A 13338-nucleotide genomic window follows, 5' to 3' on the forward strand; every position below is an offset into this window, starting at 1 on the left:
TTCTTTCAGAAATAACCATCCTACACAGAATCGGTAATATCAAAAAGGAGGGTGTCATTATTCATTCACTACCCTGACTTAAAAATCACTTCCATATCTAAGTGCGAACAGAGAGGATAAATTCTCAAATGATATATCTGCTTCAAATGCAGCAAAAAGATGCCAGTACATTGGTAGTGTTTCATTATTACATCTTACTTTAATATTACTGGAAAAAACACCTGTCCTATGAACTGAACAACTCTCAACTTAAGTGTCTAAAAGGGGGAGGAGGGGGGGGGGGGGGGGGGGGGTTAAACCATATGTAACATTCATTTGTTGGCATAATTCTTCTGCCAATATCTCGAAACTTGGGGTTAGCCTAACCCAAAATCCAGCCATATTTGTCATGTTCAACTTCTAACAGCAGCTTATGGATTGGTGTATAAATAACAAAGAAAAAAAACATTCATGGATTTTGCCTGGATTTCTTGGTTACAAATACTCTTTTTCCTGTGTGAAAATACACTTCCTCCTAGATGAAAATACACTGTGGGTCTACCCTGGATGAAAGTGTTAAGTGACACTATACTTTATCTCGAAGCTGTAAAACTTATCAGTCCCTTGACTGATAAAGGTTTTATATACTGGCATAGAACTTCCAGACATTTTAGGAAACGGAAACCAGGAAAAACGGTGTGTTTTGGAAAGATCTTTTATGTGTGGCAGCATGTACACTACATTTTTTCATATTACAAAAAGCTTGCGTAATATGAAATTTACTTTAAGAGTAACTCTATGCAAACCACCATTCCCAATATTTTCCTGGACCTATTACAAATGTGAACAGTTGTGAGGTCACATGCTTTTTCCCTCCAAGATCTTAATTATCAATATACTAGATTGGTAAACTTACTTCGTTCATCAACAGAACTTTTTACTGATATATTTTCCACACAACTAATACACAAAAAATAATTTATTCGAAATTAGCAGCAACACACAGACTTTCTTTCATTAACGCTTTGAAATCCGTTCAGTACACTGTACAATGGCCTCATTGGTCAGAACCAAATTAATACATCAACACACAAGAAAGAGTTATGAACAAAATATTTTCAAACCTGCGTCTGGTTTCTTTGGATCATATATGACAACCTCACCATCGCCACATGAGTAGAGCAGCAAATGTTTATCAGCAGCTTCAGAGGAACCTGGAAAGGTTACCCATTGTTTTGTGAATCAATGCAAACTGAACACAAAATCGAACTTCACAAAACATTAGGAATGCATAAAGTTATTAACGAAAACATACTGTGTAATAGTTGTCAGTGTATAAGCACTTTTGACACACATCCCGAACAGTGAATAAATATCTTAACAGTGATTACTCACAAAATTCTTATCAATAATGCACATTTACATCTACATGACTACTCTGCAATTCACACCTAAGTGCTTTGCAGAATGTTCATCAAATCATGTTCAGACAATTTCTCTACCATTCCACCTTATACAGTGCACGGAAAAAATTAACATTTAACTCTTTCCACACAAGCTCACACTTCCCCTGTTGTCTCCCTATGTAGGTGGGCTTCAACAAAATATTTTCACATTCAGAGGATAAAATTGGTGATTAAAATTTCATGAAAAGATCTCACCACAACAAAAAACACCTTTGTTTTAATGACTGCCTCCTTAACTCATGTACCATATCTGTGACTCTCTCTCCCCTATTCCACAGCAACACAAAATGTGTTACCCCTCTTTAAACTTTTTCAATGTTCTCTGTCAATCCTATCTGGTTAGAATCCCTTACTGTGCAGCAACACTACAGAAGAGAATCAACAAGTATAGGGTAGGAGTCTCTTTAGGGGACCTATTGCATAATGACAATCTATTGAAAGGACATCACTTTTGTTTATCCCCTTAAGTCATCAGTTTTCTGACTGGTTTGATGCAGCCAACCACGAAGTGCCAATTTCTTCATATCAGAGTAGCACTTGCAACCTATGCCCTCAATTATTTGTTGGATGTACTCCAATCTCTGTCTTCATCTACAGTTTTTACCCTCTACAGCTCCCTCTAATACCAGGGAAGTTATTCTCTGATGTTTCAACACATGACTTATCATCCTTTCTTCTTGTCAGTGTTTCCCATATGTTCCTTTCTTCACTGATTCTGCAGAGAACAAACTCATTCTTTACTTTATCAGTCCACTTACTTCTGAAGGTGGCAGGGGTAAAATACAGGGAGCGAAAGGCTATTTACAATTTTTACAGAAACCAGATGACAGTTATAAGAGTCGAGCGGCATGAAAAGGAAGCAGTGGTCAGGAAGGGAGTAAGACAGGGTTGTAGCCTCTCCCCAATGTTATTCAATCTGTATATTGAGCAAGCAGTAAAGGAAACAAAAGAAAAATTCAGAGTAGGTATTAAAATCCACGGGGAAGAAATAAAATCTTTTGAGGTTCGTTGATGACATTGTAATTCTGTCAGAGACAGCAAAGGACTTGGAAGAGCAGTTGAACGGAATGGACAGTGTCTTGAAAGGAGGATATAAAACGAACATCAACAAAAGCAAAACGAGGATAATGGAATGTAGTCGAATTAATTCGGGTGATGCTGAGGGAATTAGATTAGGAAATGAGACACTTAAAGTAGTAAACCAGTTTTGCTATTTGGGGAGCAAAATAACTGATGAAGGTCGAAGTAGAGAGGATATAAAATGTAGACTGGCAATGGCAAGAAAGCGTTTTTGAAGAAGAGAAATTTGTTAACATCGAGTATAGATTTAAGTGTCAGGAAGTCGTTTCTGAAAGTATTTGTATGGAGTGTAGCCATGTGTGGAAGTGAAACATGGACGATAAATAGTTTGGACAAGAAGAGAATAGAAGCTTTCAAAATGTGGTGCTACAGAAGAATGCTCAAGATTAGATGGTTTTCTCCTATAGCACATCATCTCACATGCCTTCTGTTACAGTTTTTCCGCAGTCCATGAAGCACTACCATACAACGTGGACAAAGCCCGACCAACAGGCATTACATGCATTGACCAAAAACGATAGTGCATTGAGAATGGCTAGTTTCTAGCTGAAATCTAGATCTGCCAATAAAAATTCCAAAGGATGACTGATAGCTGAAATCTATATTTACAAGTCAAAATAACAGTCACTGCATGCAACAGCCTCTGAATGGAGGTTAACCTGAGTTTTTTTGTTTCCAAAATAACATATTTCCTTAATTTTGTCTACTCTGTGATCACCAATTGAAGTTTCTCACCCTTCTGACTTCTGCTGTGTCTCATTACATTTGTCTTTCCTTGCTTTTCTCTCAATCGATATTCTGTACTCTTTGGCCTGTTAATTTCATTCATTAGTTGTTCTTCACCTTCACTGAGGATAGCAACATTGTCAATGAATCTTATCAATATTTTTTCACCCTGAATTTTAATCCTTTGACTTCTCTGAACATGTTAACAGTCTTCGCTGATTCCATTCTGTAATGCTCTGGAGGCACTGACGTGCTTCTCTGATCCCTCCAACAGCTGATCTAGAAGTGTATACACGTGGCCCCTTGCTGCCACCTTTGTGCTCCCAACAAGTTAATAGATTTGGTCGCTGCAGTCTCTGTGCGCTCCGGATGTATTACTGCACGAGGTACTTAACAGCCAGATAGAGGGGCCAGGTAGATCAGCCATGTAGCTGTATTTCTGTTCTGAGTGCTCAGTAGCTTTTCAATGCCTGGGTTGTGTGCATTTGATACTGATATTTTATTTGCATTGCTGTTTGCATATTCATTTTTGATCGGGAAAATGGCATGCCATCATGGTTGTAAACAGGAAGAAGTCTTAGAGATTCTAATTAGAAGTGGCAGTCAGAATGAACTCTTTGACAGTGACGACACTTCAACAGAATTTTGAAACAACAGTTCTGAGTCAAGTACAACACATCCATCTGTCTCTACAAGAGATGAAATTTCTTCAGAATCTGAAGTTTCTGATAATAAGAGCTAACTGTTTGGTAAAAGAGCACACTTTAGCGACATGTTTGACTAGGAAAAAAGTGATTTTTATTGATTTCTGCATGCATTCGATGTTTCAGCTTTGGGATGCAAGTGTGTATTAGATCAAAACTCCAGTATTCTCTCATATTTCCTGATATTTTTCACAGAAGCGCTGATGAAATCTGTTGCAGACGAAACCAATAGATTTTCTTTATACACCAAGGCAAATATGTCAGAATCGGTGCATCCTCATTTGTCCAGATGGATAGAAATGGGACCTGAGGAACTCTATTCCTCCACTGTTATTTGTCTGCTTATGGCTCATGTGAAAAAGCTGGAAATTAGTGACTAATCATCCAGGGAATGATTCTGGAACTCACTAGTTTTTGACAAAATTAGTCCAAAGACTGTTTTCATTTTATTTTGAGAACACTTTATTTTAGTGATAACTCTGCCAGCAACAATTGAAACAGGCCATTCAAAATTAGAAACATTGTGGATAAAGTTTGCACAACATTCCAGACTGTATTTCATTCGAACTGAGGCTCTGCATTGATGTTTAAAGAGCAATTATCTTTCAAACAATACATTCCGTCCAAAAGAATTAGGTCTGGAATAAAAACGTGTGTTGTGTGATTGTCGGAAAAGTTACGTCCTAGATTTAGTTGAGTATATGGATCCAACCATGGAAAATGGCTTCCACAATTTGGGGAAAACTGACAACATAGTGGTAACACTCATAAAGCCATATCTGAACCTGGGTCATGCTGTTTACATTGACAATTGGTATTCAAGCGCACACCTCTTCCTCTGGCTTCATAACAATTTATCTAACATGTGTGTTACTGTTAACAGCAACATGCACAACATGCCCAAAACTACAAGACAAACTGAAATGAGGAGAAATCCAGTTTATATCTACTGATCCAATGTTTGACCTGCCCTGCAAGTGGTACCACAAATGAGGAGTGTAGTTGTTGACCACAAGTAATATTACAAAATGTTTCAGACTGAAAAGACTGACAGAAACACTGGTAAAAGGATTACAAGACCTCCATTTGTTATGTATTATGACTTGAGTATGGGGGCAGTTGTCTGTATTGGCATGCTACTGAGTCCAGTCAAACCAGTGCAGAACAGTTTGAAGCGGTATAAAAAACTCTTTTTGCACTTACTCCATCTGTACATTTTAAAATGTTCATGCTCTCTATTGAGTATTAATGGCAAAAACATGCCAATACCAGAGTTTCTTCTGTCTCTGGTATGACAAACTGTTGAAATGGAGGAAAGCTAGCAAGGAAAGAGCTTTGATGATAAGGATCTTCTACCATATATTGGCAAAGATTTTCCGAACAATCCTTTCCAAATCAAAGCAGGGTACACCAGTGCTTAGATGTGCTGTGTGCTCAGAACAGAAAGTGCATCCGTGAATTCAGAACATGGAAATACTACTGTGTGTGGTATCACATTTTGAAGCTTATCATATAAAAAAACTTATTAACCATGGATAACCACACAGAACAGATGACATACAGAGGTATGTCTCTTTTTGAAGAGGGGGAGGGGGAGAGGGGAGAGGGAGAGAGCGCGAGAGGGAGAGGGAGAGGGAGAGAGAGGGGGAGAGGGAGAGGGGAGAGAGCGGGAGAGGGAGAGGGAGGGAGGGAGAGAGAGAGAGAGAGAGAGAGAGAGAGAGAGAGAGAGAGAGAGAGAGAGAGAGAGAAAAAGCAAAATAAAAATATATTTTTAACTTCGCCTGCACTAGGCCACATCAAAAAGAAGATTGGAAAATATATGCAGAGGGTGTTTAAGGTATTACTTGAAGTACAAGAATTAAAAGTACAGTATTCATTGTGTCAATGAAACAAAATTCCCGATATTCAAGAATTATATAGAAACTAAGTACCTGGTTTGGGGTCTGCGTAGAGAAATTTTATTGCATTTATGATCTTGACACAGAATGATGAACTTCCAGTATGCAGATTGCTTTTCTCAGAAGTTGCCTGCAGAAGAGCTTTTGAACTAACACTGATGAAAAGGAGAAGTTTGAATTTTTTACTTTTTCAGTGTTTACCTTCTGTTAAAAAAAACTAAGACTGATGCATCACTGCATCACAGAAAGCTCAAATGGAGGCAGTTGCCCATTTCCAATACACAAGAAGTGATTGGAAAGGATCCCACGATAGCGCATACTAAAGGAAAAAATCTAACATTCATCATTTTACTGAAATATTTGAATATACTGCATTTTAATGATATTGAAGTGTTGATGTAGCAATGCTTTCTTTGATCTCTCTGAAGTCCAGGGGTCTTTTGTCAGCTAAACTAAAGTAAAGCCTGTTAGTACTGACTTTCTTTGAAGCAGTGCACAGTGTTAGATTGTTTTCTCACATGGAAGTTATTAAGTAACAATTTCTTTTACACTTCTGAATCACAACTGTGCTTCTCTTTCAGTTTGTTTCTTTGTGCTAATAATGTGTGACTAGGTCAATTTTTCCTCCTGCACAAATTCTGCATATATTAGATCCTCTATAAGAAAGGTTAAGTATTCTCATTTACATACTAAATGAAGCAGATGTGTACACGGAAAACATGACATTCTCTGTCAGCTGTAAAAATATATTAAATTTTAGAGGGAATGAGTCATAGTATACAAATAGCTATTAATGTGGCTAGAGAAAGCAAGAGATGAGAGTATTCATGTAAGGGACTTGTCTTCAAATACCAATGCAAAGCCAGAGCGCGAAGAGTTCAACACAGCAATAGAGAAGTCTGCAAGTGATTCCATGTTCACAATGACCATCTGCACATCTGGTCTGAAGTATTCAATTCACATCAACACCTTCCACTCTCAATGCAGCTTACACTCAGTTCTGAATCAGTAGTCCGAGAGTGCAGAATATTTTCTAGCCAAGCCCAAATTAATTAAATTTGCTTACAAGATGCTTAGTCTGTCAATGCTGTTATTTGTGAAGTTATAAAAATAAACAAATCAGTAAGAAGAAGATGGACAAAAGAATGGCCTCCAAAACATGAAACGTTTTTGCATGTTTATCTTTTGAAGGAGCTAAATACTGAAAAAAGAGGATTTGTTTAACTATCTAGGACAAAGACACATACTTTGTGCTACTGCAGCATATTACATTGTATGTAAGGGAAAATGACACTGTTATGGGAAAATCAAGTCTTTATGAAAGCCTTATAAAAACATTGAAAATAACCAGTTTTCGAAAATATAATGGGGAAAAAGGTACTATGTATGCAAGCTTTTGACACCAGTGGCTCCTTCTTCTGGCAAAAGCGTTGAAGGGGAAGGAAGACAGATTAAGGAAAAGGACTGGTGAGGGTTAGGAAAATGGAGAGACTTCGAAAAAGTGTTTCCTTCTCACCCGTCCAGTAAGTTTCACCTGATCCGAGGTTCTGGGTGGCTTTTCTGAACTCTGCCCTTTTCCTTAAACCTCACCAGTCCTTTTCCTTCACCCCTCTTCCTTCCTCTTCAAACTATCTGCCAAAAGAAGGAGCCACTGGCTTCAGAAGCTTGCATTTGTAGTACCTTTTATATGTATGTTCTCCTGTTGCCATTTGGTGAGTAGAGTTTTTACCTATCTAATTACATTATAGTAATATTGACATATTTGGCAACTGGCATACGCTATTCTGATCTAAAATTTGCTGTTGTGATATCACCTACATCGGTGAACCACATCATTCTGGAACCATGTAATTTTATACATTAAATACTAATGCATTTCACTTCATTTGGACACTGGGTCTGCGTCAATTCGAGCACCACCAGAATTCGCACAGGCTGAATACAGACAGTGACAAAGAAAAAAATTTAAGTCAGTGATCCATTCATAAGCAATAATTTTTCTGTGCAGACATTGCCTGTATGGAGTGATGGTGCCAGTATCCATGTAAATACAGGGCCCTTAAAACTGTTTCTGTTGTACCCCCAGTTTTTGCAAAATGTGATATGTATGAAGATAGGGATGAAAAAACAAAATGGTTCAAGCATAAAGCCCCTCTACCAAAAACTGCTTGCCATAATATTGGGAAACAGCTTCCAGGTGTGAAGGGAAAGCCAAAAATCCAAAAAAGGTTCTGGATTGTTGCAAAAATCTGAGATGGTGTGATTCACCGCGATGTAAAATACACAAACAAAGAACTAGACAGAATGCCAGGAACTTATCCATGAAGAGCTCAAGACTACCCACATACAGATTTCGAAGAATTATCTGCTTTCCTTGGTGTTTCATACTTCAAGAGTGAAAAAGTCACAGCATCTCACTTCTGCTGAATTGTGGGCCACTGATGGGGCTGCACCAGAGTTTTGTAATTGCACCAATGAGCGAATGGGGGTTTGATACTCTTCTCCAAGCTGTAATATTTGACAAAAAGTCTATGAGGGTGCAGAAGAAGGAAACACACAACCTGGTACCTATTAAATGTTCAATGAGTTTGTGAATGTGTATGAACATTAACAATAACAGACAATAATCTGGAAGAATTCCATTGACTTATTTGTACGTACATCTCCATTATCAGCAAATCTTTCATTGATTTATAATTAGATAATATTTCAGGTCAAGCTGTAGCTTATAGTTAAGAGATGGTGGGATGCAATACATTTTTATTTATAGTGGATTTGATGGGTGAAAAAATGTTAATGAAGATGGGCTCTGATAGTAATTTAATTCAATTAATTCAACTGATATTGGCCTTGAGGTGTGTAAACTTCACCCGAAACTCTCATTACTGATTATTCTATCTAAAAGTAATTCAGATGGAATACTCCAAATAAGCCATTAAAATACTGTATAAAACTGTGTGTTCTCTGTCATGGAAGAATTTTTCACAACCTAAATATGGAAGTATATGCAGGCAAACAGCCTGCTGGACCACTTCAAATACCCAGTGATGAAGGAATGAGATGTTACTATTAATTCAATACACTGGCAACACAGATAGGAACGTGATGATGGACCACTATTTTATATCCATACCAGTCGCTAATGAACTGCACACTGATCATCGACACAGAGTAGTAGGTACTCTGCAGAGGAATAGGAGATAACTTCCACCGGAACTCCTGTCAGTAATGAGTAGGCCAATAAACAACAATATTTTCATGTTGGGAGAGTAACCAGGTAACAATTGCAACCCTTGTGCATATGTTCCACACAAAAAAACAGAAAATTAATTTACTAATAGCATCTATCACCCACAGTGACAGGAGTACAGTCATTGAGAGTGGTGAAGTGAATAAATATGAAGTGATTACATTCTACAATCCCACAAAAGGAGGTGCAGATGTTGTCAATGATCTATAATTGGAATATTTTGTTTCAAGACTAAGCAACTGGTAGTCTGTTAAACTGTTTTTCAGTTTGCTCATGGGGGCAAAAGAGGCTCAAATAATATACAGGGCAAAGACAAATGACTTAATGCAAAGGAGAAGATTCCTTACAGAACTGATTATGGTGCTTACAGCATTAAACTGGTACAGTTGGATCTCGTTACTACATTCCTCATTGCCACATTTTCCCACATAGTACGTCCAGGTTTGGAAGTTCCAATCCTAATAGCATTGAAATGCATGTTAACAGATTCATTTATATGTTCTCTCTTCCCTCTTAGTGCGTTCAAATTTGATGGTGTTTTACAGTGCCAGCAACTGTGCAGTTCATCAGCTATGGCGGAATTGACCAATTTGACACGCGGGAAGTACAGGGTAGTACTGTAGTTCGTATAGGTTGGCACTAGTCCAAGAACTTGCGACCTATTGACAAGTGCCGATCAGAAGCAGGAGCGATGTTGTAGCACCCAAATATAAACGATAAACCATGTGTAACTCAGTCACTGGCCTTTCTTCGTTTGAATGTGGTATAGCGTAACATCAGAGCTTGTTTAATCTCAGTGCATAATTTACTTTCTTGTGCCAAAAAGTGTATTGATACACCATGGATAAGAGGCAATTCACTTATGAAGAAAAGTGGAACATTATTCAAGAAGTGTACAAAAACTCCTACATGAAGCGTGCTGATACTGCACGAAAACTGAACATTCCCCTATCAACATTAAACACCATAGTGAACAAGTGAAAAAGAATTTAAGCTAAATATCTAGAAGGGGGAAAAGGCAAAAGAAAAGTTAAGCATGATGGTCAGTTTCCAGTACTGGAAAGTGTCCTGCTAAAGTGGTTTAAGGAAGCTCACACAGTGAACATTCCAGTTGATGGTACTGAGCTTCATGCTAAAATTACATATTTGGCACAACTAAGACTCAAAGATTTCAAGGCATCCATGGCTGGATCGAAGCATTTAACAGCCGACACAATTTAGTGTGTGAATCTGTTCAAGGTGAGATTGGAAGTGTGAACACTAAAACTACTGACTCATAGAAAATACTCTTCCATCAATCATTGAGATATGATATTTACAATACAGAAGACACATGCCTATTTTTTCACCTTCTTCGTTACAAAACCCTTGAGCTCAGAGGAGAGAAATGCCATGGTGAAAAATTCAGCAAAGAGAGGCTGATTGTTCTGTCATGTTGCAATAAAAATGAACAGAAAAGTTTGTGCCACTAGTAACTGGCAAGACAGAAAGTCCATGATGTTTCAAAAATATGGGGTCATTTCCACCCAGATATACATATAATTGAAAGCATGGGTAATGACACACATATGTGAAGAATATCTAAGTGCTTGGGATGGAAAGCTGGGTTTATTGACCAGTGTGCAGCACATCCTCAAGATACATCGTAAATTCATAATATAAATGTAATGTTTTTCCTGCCAATTTTACAAGTCACCTTCAAGCACTCAACCAAGGCATTACAAAATGTCTGAAACAAAAACACAGAAAAATTCTTATACAGAAGAGGCCGGCATGTCTTCATGGTACAACAAGAAAAGTGATGATCTTAAATTCTATGCATTTTGTGGAAAATGCCTGAGATTCCGTGCAAGAAATCACAATATTCAACTGTTTTCAGAAGGCTGGCTGGTTTTAATCGGATACTGGCACTTACAGGAGAGATCACATCAGCAAATAATGGCATTGCAGAAGAAGACACCACACCAGAAAACAATGGCAGCAAATAATAGGGCAGCATAAAAATACCACTTGCCCTAGCTTCAATGTTTATGGAGAGTGTGATGAAGGTGTTGCCATCTGTCAGTCCACGACAACTGATGAAGTGTTGCAGGAGTAGATGGCAGAGAAACAAGAAAGTGAGGATAAGGATGAAACAGAACCTCTGCCAGTCCCTACAATATTGAAAGCCACTGAAACCATGAACACAATTAAACACTGTGTGTTAAGCTTTGAAGCTGATGAAGTGTTGAAAATGTTAACGAAGATGGACAAAGATGGACAACATGATATTAAAATTAGGAAAAAAGAAATAAGCAACAATTGACATGTTCTTTAAATGCCTGTGAAGACAAGACTATGTAGTGCAGTGTAGTGTAATGTTGTGCAGAGTAGCGTAGTTAGGTTAATACGTACAGTATACCAATTGTTTTAGCAATGACAATCTATATTATCAGTAGTGACTAAACTTACGGGAAAGCTGCGTAAACTCTGCCCCTCTTTGGGAATAAATAAAATCATCATCTGCCAGGTTCATATTTATTTATTTATTTATTGTTCAAATTGTTTTAGGTGGCAGTATCTCTCTATTAACCAGTTACTTTATTTATACAAAATATTACTTTTACTAGTTACATATTAATACTGGTGGTTTTATCCACAGTAAAACTTAAATTGGATTTTAATGTGATTAACATATACATGTACATATTAACATACAAAAAATCAACTTAAATTGAAATTAAATGTTGATATCCAAGTCTTTTAGATATGTTCCTAAAATATGGATTTGTACTTTGGATGTTAGGGGCTATGCTCTCATACCATGTTATGTACCTACACTCCTATCGGCTGTTGGCTTAAGTGTAAATATCCAGCAGCATGGATGTTGCCAGTGTCAATGAATTTCAAATAGGTTTGCTTCTTATATAGTTTTGAGTTTTTGGGTGAGATATTTCGAATGTTGTTGTGACTCGCCGATCTTTCAAAGTACTGCCGCACAGTTACGTGCGTCCTCTACATGCGGCACTGTCTGCCAGCCGTGCTGCAGCAGTGCCACCTAAGCGGCCAGCCAGCCAGCGGCTGCTAGACTTGGACTCAGTTATGAGTTGACTGTTAAAGTGTACACACGTCTTACTCTGTTTACTTGATCTGTGACTTCATGTATTGCGTCATCCTTGAAATATATTTGTTCAACTTGAAGTTATAACAAATGTATTCTCAAAAAAGTTTTGTTTAAAATTATAATTCATAGATATATCATGTTAGGAAGTGTGGCATTACGAGATTGCATATTACTCTGAATGTGCTACTTTTACTTTCACATTTTCACCGCTGCATTAATAATAATAATAATAATAATAATAATAATAATAATAATAACTATAATAATAATACATTATTGCCAAATTAGGTAGTTTTTGGTAGCATGTTTACTCCACTTATGACATTCAAAATCTGTGGTCCTTTCAAAAACATACTAACGAAATTGCACTATATGCCTAAACACATGTCAATTCTTGGCACACCACACCACTTGCAAAAGAAAACAGAAGGTTTTGTAGATTTCCACAGCAGAAGGAACAAGCGAATCAAGAGAATAACCAAGATGTCAATACTGCTGGAAAAGTCTTTCTGAGTTGCCATTCTGTGGTAGACAGTGAAAATCACTAACCAGTAATTCCACTATCAATGAGAAATTTGAAAGTGCATAGATTTCTCTAATCTGTCAATAACTACAGATCTACAAAACAGTTACACATGTAGCAACTTTATCTGTACCACTTTATATTATTTTTTAAGAATCCACTTTTGCTTCCCCTGTAAAATGTAACAAACAGAGTTATGAGGTTTTTCACTGTCTGCCATTACATTGTGGTGTTAGGTGAATGAGCATGCTAGGACATCGGCACATCAGTATTTGAGTTCTACATTTCTGGTATTTTATATGTGACATACTGATCTCACTTGGTATTTTTTATTGTTAAGTGACCCAACATTACTATGTGACTTGCGAGTTTGTAAAGATTAACTTCTTTTAATATGTTACAAGATCCAATGATGACAGCACAGATCCGTCAAAACTGATAGTCAACAAAAAGATTTACAAGCAATCTTAGCGATCCTGTTCTTTTTAAGAATAATATAGCAATTTAGATTACCCCAACAGCTGACACAATGTCAAACGTATATACAACTTAACCAAGTATGAATATTTTGAAATGCTGTTAGGAGAGAACTGACTGTAACAATTAACT

General features: G+C 37.3%; 1 protein-coding gene across 1 annotated transcript in view; it reads right to left on the reverse strand.

The window, feature by feature from the left end:
• Positions 1–13338, reverse strand: part of LOC124606551 (gem-associated protein 5) — a 344051-nt gene that overhangs the window by 212056 nt on the left and 118657 nt on the right. The window contains exon 9 of the mRNA XM_047138535.1: positions 1104–1193. Coding sequence (XP_046994491.1) covers positions 1104–1193 — 90 coding nt within the window. The remainder of the gene's footprint in view (positions 1–1103; positions 1194–13338) is intronic.

This window comes from Schistocerca americana, chromosome 3 (genome assembly GCF_021461395.2).
Source record: "Schistocerca americana isolate TAMUIC-IGC-003095 chromosome 3, iqSchAmer2.1, whole genome shotgun sequence".
NCBI lineage: Eukaryota > Metazoa > Arthropoda > Insecta > Orthoptera > Acrididae > Schistocerca > Schistocerca americana.